Raw genomic sequence first — 20220 nt, forward strand, 5'->3', positions numbered from 1 at the left:
CGTTATTAAGGTACGGTTATAATTCGGTCGTTTCGGTACGAAATTCCCTAATTACTTAAAAAATTTCTTTACGTTTACTATTAAAAGCTATTAAATTAGCGATTAGTTTTTCTAAATACTTTAATCCTTTTTTAATACCTCTTTTCGAGCTATTTTCGCTACTAAGACACGTTTAAAACGTTTAAAATCTTTAATTATACGCCGCGACGTTACTTCGCGGATAATACTGGCTCTACGCGAGTCCGGCGCGACCGGTATTAATAACCATCGAATTATTTATCGGATCATCCATACCGTAGCGCCTTAGCTGCGTCCCCTCGATAAAGGTTCGGCTAGGTCAATTCGACCTCGTAGATTTAAATAATAAAGTTTATTTTCGATTATTCGATGGTTCGACCGAGTTATTAATCTTTTCCCTTATAAGCCGTAATTATAGCGGTCGGACATTGTTATGTAGGTAATAATAGTTAAAACGATTAATATAAATAGCCGGTCCCTGCCCCCTTTAATTATATTTAAAGGCTAATCGGTTTAGTAATAATAGTTTCTAATAGAAAAAACGAAGTTAATAGCTTTTATAAAGGCTAGTCTTTCACTATATTATTTAAAGAATAAACTAGTAACCTTATCGTAATTAACTAGTTAAAAAAAGTGTTCCTTTTTTAACTAAGCCGGATAACTTCGATTAGTAAAAGGTGTTAGTGTTAAATAGTTACGGTAATTACATCACCGATATTTTTATGCTTAACTGCTTAAAAAATAAAGTTTAACTTATTTACGAGCCATTATATAGCTCTTATATTTTCTAACCCTTAAATATTAGCTTTTTCTCGGTGCTTAAAAAGAGGTTTCGTAAAGAGCTAGATAAAGTATACGCTATTATTAATAATAATTATATTAAAAAGGGGGATTTTTTAAAAGCTTAATTAAAAGCTCGGCTATAAACGTTAACCCTAAAGGTTATTAAAAAGGCTAGGCCGTAACCGGTATTTAGCCCCGGGATATTAATAAGCTTTTAAATAACCGGCTTTAAAAGGCTAATACTTTCCGCTATATCGAGGAGGCTCGGAAGGCCGAGGCGGACTTTTATTCCTAGTTATTCGGCCCTCCGGAGGTTAAAACGCCGAAAAATAGCCGGCAAGTAAAAAATCTCGGTATAGTAGTGCTTAGTGTAAACGTTATTAACGCCGGATTAACTAGCCGGTTATTATTTTCGAAAGTCGGCAAAAATATCGACCTTTTAAACGCTCGGATTAGCCGGTTAAAGCAGGAAAAGGTCGGATTAAAAGAAGATCTAGAAAAAATAAAGGCTTAAAAGAGGCGAAAGGTCGATATTAACCCTAACGAGACTTTCGTACATATAGTAGATATTAGAAGCACACAGAGGGATATAAAGGAAGGCCGAAAGAGGCGGAAGGGTAAGCAGCGTGCAGCACCAGCCGTTAAAGGCCCTAAAATTGACTTAAATGCGTGTGCTGGTGAGGGAAGCTCAATTAGAGTGCATCCACGCCGATCTGTAAATTAAAAGTATGTAGGTGTGGTAAAATCGATCAATTTGACGGCGTTGGTGTTGTTGTTTTAGTCTTTTTTCCCTTGGTCAGTGAGGGGGAGTCAGCGAGGGGGTTGGTGAGCTTAGGTTGGATGCCGGGGGAACAAATATACCGGTATATATGCCTAGTGATCTCCGCATGCGGCTGTTCCCCTCCAGAAAGCATGGTCTGACCTTGTAGTTTGCGGTCATCGGATCGTGAGATCTACATTCCAAGCTCTGCGCGGTAGTTTGTAGCTTGCGTAATCCGCAAATTCCAACCGGTGAAAGCTCGGACGTATCAAACATAATAGCCAACAACCGATCTCACCCCGGACTTGTCAGGGTCATGTGGGCCTGTTCAAGTTTGTTGGGCAAAGGCCCATGGAAATCTCAGGAATGCTCATGGGCAAATCCCGCATGACGAATATTAACATGGAAAACCAACAGCGCCACATGTGAAGCCGGGTGGGACTCTTTGAGAACTTGTGAATATAAATTGTCGAGGGATCAACGTGTCTTCTAGGCTAGAGTTGAACTGACGTCTTGCTTCAAGTACAACGCTACCACAGATTCTTGTCATAAATATCGCAATGACTAAGCCCAAAGTTGAGTATAGCCACAAGGACAACAGGAAGGCTTGTAAGAAAGCCATCAAGCAGGCACTATCGGCCCCAAACAATCCCTATATCAATGCATCTCAGACAAAGTTCGAGCAGGCTGGTAATACAATTTTAATAGAAGGGGAATCACTGTGGGTAGCCCTCATGGTCAAACAAGTTGAATCGGGGGTGAAATTTAGCCACTCGCAGCCAGGCTTGGAGTCAGCGCTTAAAGAATGCATAATGGAGAGTCCAGAAGCTTCATATCATGCGAGGGAGGAGCACGTCACCGGGTTTGAAATTTTCTTCAAAGTTGGTACGTCATTCGGTCACCTGTGCTCGACATTATGCTACCCTCGCTCCAGTTGCTAGACATTGGAGCCTCTATACTGACAAGAACTGTCTGAAGTACACGATGAAACAAGAGGAAACCCACAACCCTCAGGTGCGTCTGTTGATAGCGGTCCCGTCGAGATTACACGCTCGAATGCGTCGAGTGTACACCCTACGGGATCATTCACGGATTACTACCCGCTTGCTCAAGGAGCGACGGAGCAGGATTACGCAAGCGCCGTGGCATTGGCTTCTGGTTCAATTACGCACCCGCAACCGCTTACAAGCCAGGTAGAAGAGGAAAGCGAGCCGAACCCTTTGGTATATGGCAACTATGGACACGAGTATGCGGCCATTCAAAACAATCCCGGAACCCCATATAGGACAGAAGACGATACCTATATGTATGATGAGCCTACTGAGCAATAGGTACCTAGTTCTATGCTAGTTCTAGGAGTTTGGCAGTCAACGCTGTTCAAGATTGATTAGGTGGTTGATGGCCAGAGCCGGATGGGCTAAGGAAAGCCCCTGAAAGAGGGAAAGCAGTACTAACTGGCAGCACACTCCTTGTAAACACCCACACCCACACTCCTTTTGGAAGTTATAGTATCACTCGCTACTATGGTTTAATATCAACAAGTATTGTCACATTCTGTACTACCAACTGTGTCCGAAGGGAACATGGCTGATTTGAGTAGACATTGACTCTGATTCACTACGTCGAGAATGATACGTGGTTCGATCTACTTAAATGTCTGAATTGAGGCTCCAACTATAGTTGGCTCTTCAATACTGTAGTGTCCAGCGAACACCCGTACTGTAGCCCATTGTCAGGTTGGGAAGCATAGATCCCCGCGACTCATGGCGACCAATCACAAAGGCCAAGGGGGATATTTCCATCCTCAATCGTCATAATGGAACGTAATATACGAACCATGCAGCCGGCACACATACTTGAATCAGACCGTAGGAGATTGCCGATCCCATGAGGGGTTGCAGGCTGTTGTAAACCAATTTGTACGAGCGACATCTTTTGAGAACAGCTCGTTCGACTCGCACTCAGTACCTTTTGCATTTATTTTGAAGGCAGGACAGACAAGACAAGGTAATATGAATACGAGAACTCTTGCCAAATCAGATCGCGAGGCCCCTGCGCCAACCGAAACCGAATTAGTCGAGGACCGTCCATTTGACGGACCCCTGAAACTTGACAAACATGGCTTACCCCTCGTCCCACAGCCCTCAGATAGCAAAGACGACCCGCTAGTGAGCAACCCGGTGAAAGCGAATTCATCAACACTACGTACGTGTATATCCAACCTTGTAATTACTGACATGGACACGCTAGAACTGGCCCGCGCTGGTGAAGCACGGCATCCTGCTGCAAGTCTCCCTCCTCACGCTCATGGGCACCATCGGCGCCGCGACCATCAACCCCGCCTTCGTCCCTCTCGCGGCCGCCTTCAACATCACGCCCGTCCAAGCCTCATACGAGCTGACGGTCTGGATCGTCTTCGCGGCCGTCTGTCCCGTCTTCCTCGTCCCGCTCGCCAACGTGCACGGCCGCCTGCCCTTCTACGTCCTGGGCAACCTGCTCGCCGCCGCGACGAACCTCGCGGCCGGCCACTGCGATCGCTGGTCCGCGCTGCTGGCTACGCGCGCGTTCAATGGTATCGGCGCCGGTTGCGCGGCGGCGCTCGGCCCCGCCACGGTCTGTGATCTTTACTTTTTGCACGAGCGGGGGCTGTTCATGGGCGTCTATACTTTCTGCGTGACGAATGCCCCGCACCTGGCGCCGCTGGCCGGAGGGTTCATTGCCCAGAACCTGGGTTGGAGAGAGTGCTTCAAGATCCCTGTAAGTTGAGTCGCATGCCTGTTACATCGCCGAGGCATGTCCTCAAGTCGGCGGTTGCTCAGGCTGACACGCGATGCAGTCCTATATCCAATTTGGCCTGGTCGCAATCACCTTCTTCTGCTTTCCAGAGACACTCTACTTCCGCAAGGTCGACGACGGCCAAGCCAAATTCAATACACCGGTCGGTACATTTGCCGACCTCCTTTTTCCGGACCCGTAAATGCCAGAACGGTGGCCGCCGCAAGCTCATCTTATCCTCATTCGCGGCGCCCTTCGTCATGATGCGGTACCTGAGCATCATCCTGCCAGCCCTCTACTACATGACCGCATTCGCCTACGGTAGTCTGCTGTTCGGGGCGACGGGCTCGGTGGTCTTCCGAGGCTTCTACGGCTTCGACACGGCGCAGACGGGCATGATCATCTCCATCCCGCTCGTCGTCGGCTGCTTGCTGGGCGAGTGCAGCGCGGGCTGGTTCACAGACTGGCTGGTCTACCGCGCGGCGCGCAGAAACGGCGGAGTCCGGCGCCCCGAGTCGCGTCTCGACGCGCTCTGGCTGGCGCTGCTGGTCCCCGTCGGAATCATCGTCCAAGGGGTGTGCATCTCGCGCGCAGAGCGCACGGGCTGGATTGCCAACGCAGTCGGCATGGCGATCGCCTCTTTCGGTCTGCAGGTCGCGGGCACGGTGACATATACCTATTGCACAGATGTAAGTACCCCCCCTCCTCGCGCTTTCGGCAGTTCGACTCGTGGGATCAAGTCCGAGGCTAATCGTGTGTGGGATTCTTTTTCTTTCTTCGCGCGGGTAAAGTGTTATAAACCTCAGGCTGCAGAGATCAGCGTGGTCCTCACGTTGTTCAGGCACATATACTGCGGCCTCGTCCCATTCTATGCGTAAGTGCCGCCAATCACGGCCCTGCAGGGCCCCCCTTCGGTGGTGGGGACCGTTTGATGTGTCGTCGACTTACTCGACGCCCGCAGCGTCCCACTTGCGGACAGGATCCAGTACCAGCACGCCTGGCTGCTGTTCGCATGCCTCAACGTCGCATTTCTGCTGCCCCTGGCGATCCTCCGGTTGTACGGCGAACGATTCAGAAATAGCAAGTGGCAGCCGGAACCCACCTTCCACCCCAATATTTGAAAATTGGCTAGCCCTGGACAACGACAACGCTGCTTGTCCGAGCAATTCCGCGGTGCTCACATGTCGGAATATTGCGCTCGCATGGGCCCTTTTCGCAACATTTTCAACGGAACCCTCTGGCCCTGGCCCAAGGAACCGGGAACTTTGGAATCCACGTGGTGAGGTGGAACTGCATCTCTTGGCGGGCCAGTACAGCCTCTTTGTTTCTGCAGGAAAACTGGCGATTTCTGGAATCCTTCTGCTGAATGGCACAGCTGAAACATGCATCCCATAGAAAAAAAGTTCTCGGAGGGAAACAAGCGATGCCATGTGACGAGAAAATATTTAGGTAGATATCGGCCAGCAAGCCGCCTGTCGTTTTGGCTTATTGATATATGCGTGAGACACTATCCTCCTTCGTGACCGACCACTATACCCCTCTCCATCCATCCATCAGCTTCGACTAAGTACATCACCATAAGTTGCACGACACAATGGCAACAACATACCAGTACCGAGAGTCTCGCCGGGAGTCTCGGAGGGCCGGAAAGAAAGAGCCGCTTCATCCAGAAGCTCAAGGCGGGCGCCACCCACACGACAGAGTAATAAGCCCTTCAACAACAACAACAACAATGCCGTTGGAGTTCCCCGACAGAGGGAGGAGTTCCTCATGACGGGGGCCAATCCTTTTATCGAGGCCGCGGGAACTTCAAGGGATTACCTCGCTCCCGGTCCCCGGGCCCAATACCCCCGACCCATGACGGTCTACACACACTCACAACTCGGCGCTGGTTCTTCTGCGTCCGACTCCGGGTATCATGGCTCTAGAGAAACCGAGGTTCCCTCGGAACAGCGGCGTTCGACTACCCAACGATCCCGGAAACGGGCCACCCGAGCTCTTTGGGCGTGCCCGATGCATTCCATCACCTCTATGGCCATCGGAATTCTAGAGGTCTTTCGCGCAGTAGGGGCTGTATCGGTACGATGCGTCTCGGCAGGCTGTTGCAACACATCGGCGCCCTCGGTCCGTTCGCAAGGGTCGACGAGACCCCGACGGGACAGCGGCGCGTCGAGACACCCCCAGCACCGGCATATGCAGACACAGACGGAAGAGATACCCTGCCATAACTATGCATCTTCAAGATCGGTACCTTGGGAAGCATCGGAGTCACATGTGGTACGCCAAATGTATCCCCTGGAGACGCCAAGCGACCAATGGAGTTTAGAACAGCAAACAAGCACCTCGGGCATATCTGCAGAGGAGCCTGATGGCCCAGTTGGAGGTCTTCGACATCCCCCAATAACCACTCAACGATCAGAAGGGAATGGACTAAAGCGTTCGGAAAGTCAAACCCCATCATCATCTGTTCCGTCCCGGGGAAGGTCGAGGAGAAGGACACGGGAGAGTGCCGAACGTGGGGACTTGAGAGAGTAGACACCATGGGGTTGCTTTACGATTATGATGACGAACGGTTGGAATTTGGGGAAATGGGAAAATAGGAACTTGGATCACACGAAATGGCAAATTGTATTTAGTAGCATACCAACAGTGGCTAGGCGCTCCGTATCAAACAGGAAACGAGTTTTTATCAAACTCCCATGTAGTCCTTCAATGCATTTCAAACGATGAACTTTCACATTCTGGTCCTAGACCTATCAACGCTTGCCATTAGCTCTGGAACAAGCAACCGGGGGAAGCGATAAGCATAGTGAGTTGCATACCTGGTGATCCACCTCACTTCTTCGGGTAGAGATTGAACATGGGCGGCAGCGACGACGGCGTCCTAGCCCGCCCCCGCGTCCGCGCCCGCTCCAGGATCCCGACCTTTTCCAACCCGTCCTGGATCGGGACCACGCTGCCGCCGCGGCGCAGCATCCTGCGGGCGCGGTAGACGAGGACCCAGTCGAGCAGGTAGACGAAGACGGTCGGGACGACGAGCAGCGCGAGCGCGAACCCCATCAGCACGCTGTACTCGAAGAAGACGGTCTGGGTGAGGCCGACGGTGATGGCGCTCAGCTGCGCGAACCCGGACAGGCCCGTCGCGACGGAGAGGACGAGCAGGAGGGCGTTGGTGGCGTGCCGGAGCGTGCCGAGGGGGGGAGGGCGGGGGGACTTCTTCGGGGGAACGCATGCGGACGAGGTAGTGCAGGAGGACTGCGAGGAAGCCGATGATGGTGGTGAAGATACCGAGGATCTAATATGGGGGGTCACGTTAGCACACTTGATGGGCGGCAGATAATGATGTGAGAAGCTTACACTGTGAGCCGACTTGAAGTGCGGGGCGGTGTTGGTGGCCACGACGGAAAAGACGAATTGCAGGATGATGAGCGGGAGGCCGACGAGGAGCCACAGGATGTTGGTGCGGTAGGGGATCTTGGTCATGACGTGCGGCTTCTGGATCCGCAGGACGATGTTCCGGCCGGCTTCGAGCGCCATGGCGAGGGGGATGAGGCCCAGGAGACCGGAGATGGCAAACGTGACTGTTGTGCTCAGCTGTCAGTCATTGCCAAACGAGAACCCATAAATACCAGGTAAACTTACTATGCAGCGAGATGAAGATGAACAAAGTAGTGAACGTCCACCCATCCACCGAAATGGCATTAACGGCCTTAAGAACCCCGGAGTTGGCATTATCGATGGCCTGCCGCGGATTGAGGGCGTAGCTGTGCCCATCGCTGTAGAACTGCACGACGCCCGGCGGGAGGAAGGGCTTGACGCGGTCGAGCTGGAACTTCTCGGGCTGCTTGAAGGTCCACTGCCCGAAGAGCGCGAGGCCGCCGAACCCCCGGGGAGTCATGGCGTGGAGGCCCTTCTGCACGAGCTTCGAGAGCGTGTCGGCCGTGACCAGGTTGGTGATGTTGAGCTTCATCCTGGACTGCGGCTCCATTGCTGGTGGTGGTGCTGGTGTGGCGGGTTGCCGCGGGTCCAGCACCTCGACGCTCCGGGGGGTCAGGGCGGCTTCCAGGCCGGGGAGTGCGCTCTTCATCCCTTCTTTGGTGAGGTTCAGGTCCTGGGAGAGGCCCGCGAGAGCGCCGCCCGTCAACACTTTCTGCAGCGCGAGGGCGCCGCCGGTGCCTAGGCCCTCGCCCAGCCCGATGGCGGCCCCGCCAAGGGAGTCGTTGAATTGCACCGGCGTGTTGGGGACGGGCCCCGTGGGCACGGTCGCGTTGCCGTTCAGCAGCGAGTTGAAGCCGCCCATGGCCGTGACGGCGTCGGTCACGCCCTGCGCGAGGCCGCGGCCCAGCCCGTTGGCGGCGGCGGCGGGGTCGACCTTGGGCAGGAGGCCCGAACCCGCGGTCATGGCGAGGACTTTGGATAGGGTGCCGTTGGACAGGAACCCTGCCGTGAGACCGGTGCCGAAGTCTTCGGTGATGGCGCCCACGTCGCTTCTAGTGCCGTTCGGACCCATGACGGGGCCCGGGTCGGGCGTGAGGCCGAGCCCGATGGGGACGCCGGCGCCCAGACCCCTGCCCAAGCCAGACGCGGCTTCCGGTAGGTTCTGCAAAAGGAATTGCGGGTTGATGGTGGAGCCTAGGCTTGCCAGGTTCAGATTGCTGGTCACGGACTGCGTGAGCCCGTACCCGAGACTTCCTGCTATGTCGGCCGGGCTGCTACCGTTGGGCGGCGCGACCATGTTCAGCTTGAGGCCAGTGACGGCGCCGTTGCCGAGGCCTTGGCCGAGGCCCAGCGCGATCTGGGGCGCCTGCGCCGCGATGCCGCTGCCGATACCGCTCCCGGCGGCACTGGCGAGCAGGCTGTTGACGTTGATGTTGCTCGTCACGGAGTTGCTGATCCCGTACCCGAAGGTTCCGGCTATGGCCGGCACGCTGGTGTTCTCCGGCGGCGGCGGCACGTTGGCGATCTTTAAGCCCGTCACGGCGCCGTTTCCGAGACCTTGCGCGAGGTTCAGGACGGCGCTGGGGAGTTGCTGGGTGATCCCGCCGGCGCCGCCTGGGACGAGGGCGACGAGGTTCTGGAGCGGGATGCTGCTGGTGACGGAGTTGGTGAGGCCGTAGCCAAACACTCTGAGCAGCGACGGGACGTCGGAGTTGGCCTCGGACGGAGGCGGAACCTGGCTGATGTTGAGCCCGGATACGGCTCCGGTCCCGACACCCTGTGCCAGCCCCAGGACGCCGGCCGGCAGCTGCTGCTTGATGGCGCCAGCGCCCGAGCTGTTGAGGAGTTGCTGGATATTGATGGCGCTGGACACGGTATCCGAGAGCCCGTAGCCGAGGTTGCCCGCCACGTCGGCCAAGTTGCTACTGTTAGGCGGGGGCGGCCGCATCGCGAGTCCTAGCCCATTGACAGCCCCGTTGCCCAGCCCCACGGCCAGTCCCCGCGCGGCCGGCGCCAGCATCGGGTTGATGGTGAAGTTGCCCAGGTCGATGGAGCGCGTGATGACGGCGGCGGCATTGCTGCCGACGGACACGACGACGGGGCTGAGCGACGAGGTCTCGCCGCCGCTCTCCTTCATCACCTGGGCCGCGATGGCTTTCGCCTGGTCCGCCGTCTTGAGCTTCAGTCCCTGCACTGTCCCCTGGCCGACGCCGATGCCCGCCGCCGCGCCGACGCCCGCCAGGGACCCGCCGGCTGCGTTGATGACGGCCTGGATGCCCTTGTCGGCGATGTCTTCCAGTAAGCCTCGCTTGGCGTTCTTCTGGGGCTCTCCCCGCTTTCCCAGCTGCACAATCTCGCCAAGGCTTCTGCTGTCGGACTGCGATCGGGCGTTCATGAATAGCTCGTCGCGAATGGTGCGGAGGACCTGGCTCGCCTCTCGGAGGGACTCGGACCCGGATCTGGTGGCCCATTCGTCCGACGCGTCGGCGCCGAACTCGACAAAGGCCAGGACATTCCGGCGGACCAGCTCATCGCTGGCGATTGCGTCGGCCGTGGACTGCTTCATGAGGGCGCTCGGGATCCAGGACTTGGGGGGCGGGTGCCCGCCCTCGGTTCCGTAGTCTGGCAACTGCCATTTTGTCCTCAGTAGGAGAAGCGTGGATAGGCTGAGGCTGAGCAGACAGATGGCGGTGACGAGCTTCCTCCGCGTCCCTCGCCCCCCTCGGTCGGCTGTGGGTGGCGAGTCTGCCGGGAGCTCATGGTGCTGATGCGAAATCAAAGATGTTCGTTTCCTATCAATTCATTAAGATTGTAAAGGAGGCGCTTGTACTAGGTTGTCTGAAGAGTAAACAGGCAGAAACAAAAAACGAACATGAACATGACAAAGTTGGCCAGGAAAGCAACGGGACCCCCCGAAGGACATTTTGTCATAGATAGCCAGGGCGGCAATATTGTGGCAGAAGAGGTCCTAGATCCCATATTCCATCCGAAGTAGAACTGCAACTCCTGATCTGGCCCGGAGCAATCTCCTCACTTCTCAAGGTCTTCGTCCCATGTCCAAAAGCTGGGGGTTAGGTTTAGCTTTAACCTATCACACCAACCGCTCGTCCCCCCTTGGCTACTCCGGACCTTCAGATTTTAGCTTCGCGACAGGGTCAAGGCAGGTTCCGTTTGGCTCACGCCATGACACATGGGAGGCCAAAGCCGAGGTTCAAACAAATGACCTCATGTGAGTTTATGCTCGAAACCGAAATCCTTGCCACAGATGCTTCGGTGCTTTGATCGGAGTAGGCCATGAAAATCAATCCGCGAAGTACGTAGGTTGGGGTTAGAGATACCGAAAGTGGGTGATATGAATTGCCTCCTTCGCTTCGGACATCATGTCCCTAAGCCAGGAAATAGCACAGCAGAAGCAATTCCCTCCTACCACGACCAGATTCCAGCCAACCAGAAGTACGTGCAAATTTACACAGATAGCAGTGTATGCTCGATGGCACGGTGAAAGCTCGTAGCAAACGGCATATTCACATCAGCTACTTGTACGCTTTGTAGGGTCATGTCTGGCACTTGCACTCAAACTCTAGCCAAACTATAGCACGATAGTTCGTCGGCCCGTCGACATGGTTCCTCCGACTTTCATCTCAGGGGCCAATCGGGCCATTGTGTTTAGCCTGGGGAAATCGTGCTTTCGAGCTCGAGGGGCAACTTTCCTCCGGCTGAATTCCATTCGAATGGAAAAAGGATAGCAAGGGTAAAAAAAGAAAAGAAAAAGGGAGATGCGACGGGCTGTCTTGTCTACTCGTCCATTGTTAGTGGGGAAAGGTTAGAGATCCCTATCCCCGTTATCATCCAGAATACATGATTATCAGCATCTATCGTGTCATAGCTTCCGAGAGGCTGATGCTTTTGCTTCTCAGTTCTCGGTCGTTGCCTCGAAATCCGTGGCCCAAACGATTCGCGAAGCTGGTTTGCTCCCGACCCTAAGTTTGAACCCTATGTTCCAGCCTTGGACAACCTGTACAGGCTAGCTTGAAAACGTTTCTTCACGTGGCTCAATAGAGATGTATTTGCAACACCCGTTTCTTATTCTCTTCACAACTCCGTTAGAAGATGTCTGCCCCAAGCAGGGTTGGATACGTTTAGAAGCCGGATTCTACAGATGTCACCAGCGCTGGAGCATAGTCCTGCACCATAAAGTTGTGGCTGCCAACCTTTTAGTTGCTCAGCTAATTCTCGGCCGAATGCACGACCTCCTATTCCATGTCCTCTTACGAAACGGCGCTTTCGATGTGCAGGGCTGAAGGTTCGATGCGATTGAACGTTCAAGCCAAGTTTTGAAAGCTGAAACCGCGACCCTCACCACCGTCGCCGGTTTAGGTCGAATAACCAACCACCATCATCTAAAAGACTTCTGGCTCGGAGGGCGCCATTTGCATGTATTCCGTTGTAGCGGCATCCGAGACGATTATTGTTGGCCATTGAAATAAGCATAACGGTTATGACAGCCACCCCTGTGCTTCAAACCCCGAAGCACCTCCAGGACCCGAATACAAGTTCTATATACCATGGCCCATCCAATGGACAGATCCGAGGAACTTATCATAAGCTGGGCACCCCAGCACATCCGCTAGATTTGAGTTGCGATACTATGTGTACCAATAAAACGAATTGCCGGCACCGAGATCTCTCTCTGTTTCGCTGATGTTGCAGCAGTAAGAGAGACGAGGCCCATAAACTCCGAGACAAGCATTCTCGTCTCTCTGTTTGGCTGAAATTAAGTTATTTGAAATACCTGAGATCAGGGCACAGCTCAACCCTTCTTATCCCTTATCTATGATTTGAGGTCAATGGGCAGTACCTCTTCGCACATGCATACTACGAAACACGTCTCTGTTTATTTTACTTTCATTCTATTGTGAGTGTTCCACGAACAAGTCCTTTTTTTTTTTTTTGATCCACTATCTCACTGGTGCATTCTAAAGTGAATGCACACAGAACAGGCTACAACTGCTGGACCAGTCGCATGCCGACTATCTAGCTGGGTAGGTCAGGTAGCCCAAAGGGATTATCCCACGGTTCAAGGGCCGGAGGGGAGCGAGGTCTGGGTCTCCCGCATCCACCATGGCTTATGCTGCTGCCCGACGGGCAGGTCCCACTGCGCGAAGTGGACGCTTCTGAGGTATACCCGCTTGTAGTTGTCGGTGCCGGCCCGGCCTTCGGGGAACATGATGCCGGCCTCCCGAGAGAAAGCGGCAGAACCCAGAGCTCTCGAGGCGGTCGCAAGCTCCAACATCTCGCGAGCACAGTATCGTACCAGGGCGATTATGCGGCAGTACTTTTCGAATTCGTGCTCCTTGTACTCGGGGTAGTGGCGGATCTTGGGGCGGATGTCCTCGGTCCATGGGCTCTGTGAATTGTTACGTCGGCGGTTAGTAGTGATCATAACCAAACAAAAAGGTGAACGGCTGGGACCAGGATGCGTACCTCGGGGATGAATCTTGTAACTATGGCTTGGGCCTTCTCGAATGGCTCTTCCGCATATTCTTCCGGCCTACGCTTGGACGTAACGTGACGGCCTCCCTTGGGAAAACCGTCGACCACGTCGTAAACGCCTTCTACCATGTTATCGAGCTGAGCACCGGTGATTTCCAGATGCCCCGATCCTTGTGATGCCGTGTCCGGTGCATCTTCGTCCCGGGAGAGCAAGTCGAACACATACACCAACAAGACGACAAGAGCAGCCGGCTTGTCGTCGGATCCCCACGCGCCGATGGCGCAATCATACAACCACTCCCGGATTTCCGGGACAGACGTAGCTTGCTGGCTTCTACGGAATTTGGCATCAGAGTCACTTAGGAAGAAGTCGTCGAACACCCTGTCAAGAGAATGGCGCTCATCGGGGTTTGCCACGAGCGGATACAGGAGACGGGTGATTTGCACGACGCGAGGGATGAAGATGGTACGCGCCAGCTTGTTGACGTCATCCAGTCCGAGATAGGCCGCTACCGTGAACGGCTTCTCGTGCATCCTGGGGTGCAATGCCAGTTGGCCATCGCTAGGCTCGGTGCGCCCGGCTCGTCTGTCGGTTCCGCGCTCCATTGCGTTGGCGGGTCGTACAACGGCCGGGGAGGGTCTTTTCGATCGCGTGGGAAGGTGGAAGGGAACAATTAAATCTGCCTCGGATGATGAACTAGACGTAGAAACGCAAATTAGATCCAGTAGGGTTACTCATACGAAAAGTAGTGTGCCTTTCAGCCGCGTCGGATCTGGACCGATATGCGGTCTTAGCTTGCGGCTGCGTAGGGTTGGGTCTTGGAAAGCGGCATTGCACCGAGCCGCATCGTGAAGTCCAGTTGCGGCTTGCTGGCGACGAACAATAGTACGTGGTTCAACGCGGCTGAGCCGCACATGAGCAGCAATGTACTTGACGTACCCCCACTATCGACGACCTGCGTAGCAACAGCAGATGTGCAACATGGGTTGTAGTGCTTTAGAGGGTCGGTAGGTGAAAGACGTCAAAATTAGTGAAGAATGAAAAGCACCATAGAAGTCAATAGATACGTCTGGTCTAGCCCAGGTATATTTGGTATGTATATTGAGACTGATATTACTCCCCTTTATTAATCCATGTGAAAATGGTGCACTTGCTTGTCCCACACTGGGATACGTTAGATATCTTGGAACATAGCCAGCTAATCATTAGTCGTGGAGCTGTTTACAATCTTTACCCCCTTTTCAAGATAAGGTCTCTAGCCTACATAATTGAGGGTCGTTGTGGCACGTTGTTGATTCGGTGTAGGGAATGATGGAGTAAGGGCCTTTGTTTAAGATGGCATTCTAATTTCCGGAGATACGAAATAGTCATAGTACTAGTACTCGCTATTGTCGATGAGTACTTGCACAAATACGGAACCCCGGATGCCGAATCAGGGGTTGGGTAACGACATTATTGTCGATGTATCATGGATGAAGAAATGGGGTAATGTGGAAAATAAGGGAGCAGAGAAACTCCAGGGACGGGTACCACTAGTTCTTGGTTTATTATTTGTTTATTATAAGTCCGTATACGAGATCGCAAGGATATGCGGCTCTTTTATAGACTGCGGACCTAGGATATACCAGTTCTGTTTACTTGTTTCCGCATACCTCTGAGCCACCCCTCCACACATGTTTACTTGCCGTAGAAGATGACCACGTAAGGGGTGATGAAGCAAAAATAGTACCGATTTCACGTAGGGGTCGGCGAAGCCAACATTGGGATTCGATTAGCGAGCGTCTAGATTAATTGAGTGCAGAACTAGTCTAAACACGTTTTGAAAACGAGTGTCACGATTGTTCGATGTTTCGAAGGACTGTGAAATTTCCAAGCATCAACCATGCCAGCATCTCAACAGCTCATGTTCGTACAGAAGAAGCCTACGCCTTAAATAGCTGCCACAGCCCGCGCGGGAAGTCGGCAGAATCCACCGTTGGCAGCGACATTCTTCTGCAGCTCCGCCATCTGCTTCTGATCGCCGGTAGGATCCTGCGAGTCACCACCAAGCTCCCACCCGAGGAACCCGTTAGTGTAGTTGGGAGCAAAGTCCGGGGACAAGACCCCGAGCCGCTTGCCGTAGCGCGTGACCTTGTCCCAGTCGCGCGCGACGTTCTGGAGGTCGGCCGAGAAGTAGGCGTAGCTGCGTTCGAAGATCTTGCGGTTCAGCGCCGAGCCCATGACGGGTTTGAAGTCGACGTACTCGGCCCACGCGCCGGCCGGGTCCGCGAGCACGAAGTCGGTCGCGCGCTTGACGGCGCGGAGGAAGGCGCGGACCTGGTCCGGGTGGCTTTCCAGGAACGCCTCGTTGCCGATGTAGAGGATCGAACAGAAGCAGCAGCAGCCCAGCTCGGCCAGCTCGTCGATGCGCAGCATCTGGACGTCGGACTTGGGCCGGCCCCGCGCGGCGAGCCACTCCTCGAGCTCGACCATCTGGACGTTCTCGAGGCCGATGCCGGCGTCGATTTCGCCCTTGACGATGGCGCGCGAGACATTCATGCCGCACCGCACCGCCGTGTAGTCGGACGGCTGCATGCCGTAGTGCGACGTCAGCTCGTCGATCTGGATCTTGCCGAACTCGCCGACGTAGCCGATGCGCTTGCCCTTGAGGGTGCGGAAGTCGGGCGTGATGCCGGACTCCTTGAGGTAGACGACGCCGGTGAAGGGCTCGTCTAGCAGGCTGCCGATGGACTGGACAGGGAAGCCGCGGGCCTTGGCCTAGAGTGGGGAACGGTCAGCATGTGGCCTTATTGGGGAGGTTCGGGGAGCAGACTAACAGCAAGGGTATGGATCATGGCCTTGAATCCAAGATCGGCCTTGCCAGAGCCGATGATCTCGGTGACATCCTAGAACGAGGGTCAGCAGTGTGCAACGCCGAACAGGACATCGAAGATACTTACACTAGGGTCATTGGGCTCGAGGAGAGCTACCTTGATGCCTTCATCCTTGAAGTAGTCCTTGGCCTGGGCCAGGTAGAGCGGGGCATGATATGGCGTCGCGTGCCTATCGTAAGTCAGTCAAGTTCACCATGCATTGCATCCAGGTTAGCCCTAACCAGTTGGTCAAGAACGTGATCTTATCCGTCGACATGATGGGAGATCAAGCAGGATGCTGGACGAGTCAGTGCCATTGTCACACGACGGGAAAAGGGGGTAGGATGCCAAAGAAGCATGTCCTTGCGCTGGTATTATCCAGATCAAGTTCACCGGTATTTCTCAGATTGACCTGCCTGCCCATGCTGCCACCGTCCCTGAAGGGCAGCTTTTGTTCGAGAATAAAAGCTGGCCCCCAGGCGGACGGAGCAGTGGCAGCATGGCGAAGCAAGGTCAAACACCCGGCTGCATTCTTTTGCATAGTTACCTTGATCAAAGACTCCCATCATGACATGACTCCATGGCTCTCCATGGTGTTCATACCGCAAGAGTTGAGGATTTTTTTTGATTGGATAGATGTTGATTCGGTCGAATGTAATTTGATGAGGTTAGGATGATGGACTGTTTAGCAGTCGAGTTGGGGAAGAGGGGGCTACTTATGGTCAACGTATGCCAGCGAACCTATGAGGTTTTATCAGTAGATGAGGGGTAATTGCGAATCCCAAATCGTAAGCGAGGGCTGGGCCGGAACCTTTCAACAGCCCATAATATTCAACCATATGCAGAGCTATGTCACGAACGGCAAGGACGTTCAAGGCTTTTCGGAGGCTCGGAGCTACCTCTTGACGATCCCGAAAGGCAAGTAGCCTATCAAACCAACCGCAATGCTCTCCGGACATATCAGCGCCGCCTAGGACAGCTGCGGTCCACCTATAGGGTTTACGCAACATGACATCGTGGGTGGGCCCGGCCACCCTCCGCTAGCCAAAGGCCCGATATTTAGCTGCATCTCGGATGTCGCTAACGTCGCTACGTGCTGCGTTGAGCGACGATAGCCGCGACCTGGCAAAGTCGAAACAGCCCAGGATGACGGAAGTCTCCTGCATGGTCTGTAAGACGGCCGAAACAACCCCGCTCCGTCTCGGAGACTTATCGGAATTGTGTGGTACCTTAGTTGACAACATGAGCCTGGACCCCTTTTTTCCAGGCGCCCGAATGCATCGGCTATGATTCTCAAACTTCAGCCCCGATGGTCGGCAGCCAACAGGGGTGCAGGCGATGGAGTGCTAATTGGACCGTGAGAAACCTCCCCTTGCTCAATGATATGAATTGTAGGCGCCGGTCGCATCACAGATCAAGCTCGGGGCGACTACGAGTATCCCTTCTGGGAGGGGCTTCGGGAAATATGTGGCTGACAAGTGGCGTTGACGAAATTGAGTTAGTGATACACCGCAGGGGAAAAGCCAGAAACAATTAAAACGTCGTAAGATGAAAAGCCAGGGAGGTATTGAACCTTACAGTTCATCACGAACAACCGTAAAACCAAAATCTCCAGCCTCTCAAAGCTTAACCCGACCACCCCGCAACTCCTGCAGATCCGTGTGTCGAAACGGCACGTACGACTCCGAGCCAGGAGGCAGCCAGTACATCGGATCCGGCTCCTTACCCTTCTCCTTGGCGTTCTTCTCCATAACCTCCAGGTCTACCCCCTCAGACCTCAGCCCCTCCTTGCGCAGCTTCATATTACCCGTGTATTCGAGCTCCTTTACCACGCGTATGAACAGCGGGACCGCGTACTTCGGCAACCGCGCCCGACAGTGCGCCGCCAGCACCTTCCAGTCCACCCCGTCCGCGCCGCCGACATCGTCGCGCACCACGATGGCCGCGCACCCAGCCCGTCCGTCCGCGCGGGGCACCAGCACGCCGTAGACGTTGGTCTCGGCGATCTGCGAGAACTCGCCGACCATGTCGCTGACCTCGTTGGTCGAGACATTCTCCGAGTGCCAGCGGAACGTATCGCCGAGCCGGTCGACAAAGTACAGCCTTCCCTCGGCGTCGAGGCGCATCAGGTCGCCCGACCGGAACCAGCAGTCGCCCTTCCTGAAGACGTCGCGCACGTACCGCTTCTGCGTCGCCTCGGGGTTCTTGTAGTACGGGCTCGCGGACGCCGGGTTCGCGGGGCTGGCCCAGTACAGCATCTCGCCCGCCTCGCCGCGCTTGGCGCGGACCGCGAACCCGTCGGCGCCGCGCACGAGGTCCTGCGTCTCCGGGTCGATGCGGGCGCGGGTCTCGAGGCCGTAGTTCTTGAGGTGCCAGAGCGGTCCGCGCACCGCGATGGCGCTGCGGGAGAAGTCGCCCCGGTTCGCGTTCGCGGTGAAGGCCGGCCCGTCGCTGGCCGCGTACAGCTCGTTGATGCACTCGATGCCGAAGCGCTCGCGGAAGGGCTCCCAGACGTCGGGCCGCATGCCGTTGCCCCAGGCCATGCGCACGCGGTGACCCCGGTCGAGCGGGCCGGGGGGCGCGTTGACGAGGTACCGGCACAGCTCGCCGACGTACTGCAGGTGCGTGGCGCCCGTGGCGTGCACCTCGGGCCAGAAGGTGCGGTGCGAGAACTTGCGGGACAGGGCGACGGCGGCGCCGGTCCCGATGCAGCTGAGGATGCAGAGGCCGTAGCCGGCGGCGTGGTAGAGGGGCAGGCAGGTGTACATGCGGTCGCCGGGCCCCATGCGGAGGTGGCTCGTGAATGCGCCGTGCGAGAGGATGACCTGTTGGAACCGGGTAGTGGCGACGCCTTTGGGAAGGCCGGTAGTGCCAGAGGTGTACAGGAGCACGGCTAGGTCAGTGAAGTCCAGCTTCGCCCGCCGCGCGCGCGGGATGGGGCCAGCGTCGGGAAGGCTCTCCAACTTGTGGCGGTCGAATCGCACTACCTGGCAGCCGGATTGGGCTAGCTCCTCCTCGACGGGGTCAACCAGGTGCTGGACATGGTTCTCGGTCAGGATGTATCGCGCTGACGCGATCTTGGCGCAGTGCACGAGGGCCTTTCCCGTGAGATTGCAGTTGAGAAGCGCAACAGCGGCGCCGATTCCATTCAAAGCGAACAGGAGCAGAAGGTACTCGGGGCAATTGCCGCTATCGATAGCGACCACCTCACCGCGCTGGACGCCCAGTTCATTAATGAGCCAGTTGCCGACAGGCTGTAGTGCGGCGAAGAATTGGGCGTAGGTCCAGGTGCGGCCCTCGAAGATCAGGAATAAGCGATCGCCCATGGACGAATTGGCGTAGTCGTGGAGCATGTCGTATACGGTCAATTTGTCGGCCCACTGCTTGCGCTTCATGAGGAGCTGTACCTTCAGTATGCGCCAATACGGGCTGGGGGTCGACAGATCTTCCCGAATGTGGTATTTGCCGTCGAGGTAGGCGGCCACGGCCGCTGTGCCAATGGCGGCGCTTGCGCCGGTCACTGTTTTGGATGCGTCAGTCAGGGGCAGGGATGGCTATGTGTGCGACCGCGTCTGTCGTTTTACAGACCTAGCAGACTTACAGTTCATGGTTCCGCGGGTGGCGTCAGTGACTGAGAGTTTCGAAGAGATCCAGCGTTTCGGTCAAGGACCCAAGTGAGATTTTGGGTTTGTTTGGAAAACCGGGAGAACTGGGAGTGATCAATAAAACAAATGACACCTGGATTAGATGTTCACTGGTAAGGCCAATGCAACATCATCGATTGTACCAATCTGGTAACATCCGAGGCACCGTGCCACCTCCCCATGCATTGATGCTCACTACTGGTACATCATCATCCATATCCTTGCTGGTAGTGGATGGTGGGGTGGAATGCCCCGCACCTCGTCAGTCTTCAGCGCTCAAAGAGGTATGCAGAGAGCGCCTGCAACTGCACAAACAGCAGCCAACCCTGTCAGTGTAACATGATAAACTTTTGCTAAAGGCCCAAGACTCGTCATACTTGTACACGGTCCTACCGCTGCTGCAACTCCCATGCCGAGGGTGGGGGCTGGGGTATCATCAGCCACAGTGGCTGACGA

At 55.0% G+C, this 20220-nt stretch overlaps 6 protein-coding genes across 6 annotated transcripts; 2 read left to right on the forward strand and 4 right to left on the reverse strand.

Annotated features, from left to right (window-relative positions):
* Positions 1–2373: 2373 nt before the first annotated feature.
* On the forward strand, positions 2374–2892 carry PG986_000517 (uncharacterized protein; the record flags this gene model as incomplete). Its single annotated transcript, XM_066836739.1, has 2 exons — positions 2374–2446; positions 2528–2892. The coding sequence occupies 2 exons, from the start codon at positions 2374–2376 to the stop codon at positions 2890–2892; spliced, it is 438 nt and encodes a 145-aa protein (XP_066705632.1).
* A 681-nt stretch (positions 2893–3573) lies between these two features.
* PG986_000518 (uncharacterized protein) lies at positions 3574–5457 on the forward strand (the record flags this gene model as incomplete). Its single annotated transcript, XM_066836740.1, has 4 exons — positions 3574–3729; positions 3812–4318; positions 4447–5210; positions 5298–5457. The coding sequence occupies 4 exons, from the start codon at positions 3574–3576 to the stop codon at positions 5455–5457; spliced, it is 1587 nt and encodes a 528-aa protein (XP_066705633.1).
* Positions 5458–7171: 1714 nt separating this feature from the next.
* Positions 7172–10340, reverse strand: PG986_000519 (uncharacterized protein; the record flags this gene model as incomplete). Its single annotated transcript, XM_066836741.1, has 2 exons — positions 7172–7917; positions 7979–10340. 2 exons carry the CDS (start codon positions 10338–10340, stop codon positions 7172–7174), a joined length of 3108 nt encoding a protein of 1035 aa, XP_066705634.1.
* A 2511-nt stretch (positions 10341–12851) lies between these two features.
* PG986_000520 (uncharacterized protein) lies at positions 12852–13873 on the reverse strand (the record flags this gene model as incomplete). The annotated part of the gene is made up of 2 exons (XM_066836742.1): positions 12852–13181; positions 13259–13873. 2 exons carry the CDS (start codon positions 13871–13873, stop codon positions 12852–12854), a joined length of 945 nt encoding a protein of 314 aa, XP_066705635.1.
* A 1324-nt stretch (positions 13874–15197) lies between these two features.
* Positions 15198–16397, reverse strand: PG986_000521 (protein NMT1; the record flags this gene model as incomplete). The annotated part of the gene is made up of 4 exons (XM_066836743.1): positions 15198–16025; positions 16085–16153; positions 16208–16310; positions 16363–16397. The coding sequence occupies 4 exons, from the start codon at positions 16395–16397 to the stop codon at positions 15198–15200; spliced, it is 1035 nt and encodes a 344-aa protein (XP_066705636.1).
* A 1342-nt stretch (positions 16398–17739) lies between these two features.
* PG986_000522 (uncharacterized protein) lies at positions 17740–19728 on the reverse strand (the record flags this gene model as incomplete). Its single annotated transcript, XM_066836744.1, has 2 exons — positions 17740–19640; positions 19722–19728. The coding sequence occupies 2 exons, from the start codon at positions 19726–19728 to the stop codon at positions 17740–17742; spliced, it is 1908 nt and encodes a 635-aa protein (XP_066705637.1).
* Positions 19729–20220: the final 492 nt, after the last annotated feature.

This window comes from Apiospora aurea (assembly GCF_038362705.1).
Source record: "Apiospora aurea strain CBS 24483 chromosome Unknown utg000001l_segment0_segment0, whole genome shotgun sequence".
NCBI classification, from domain to species: Eukaryota; Fungi; Ascomycota; class Sordariomycetes; order Amphisphaeriales; family Apiosporaceae; genus Apiospora; species Apiospora aurea.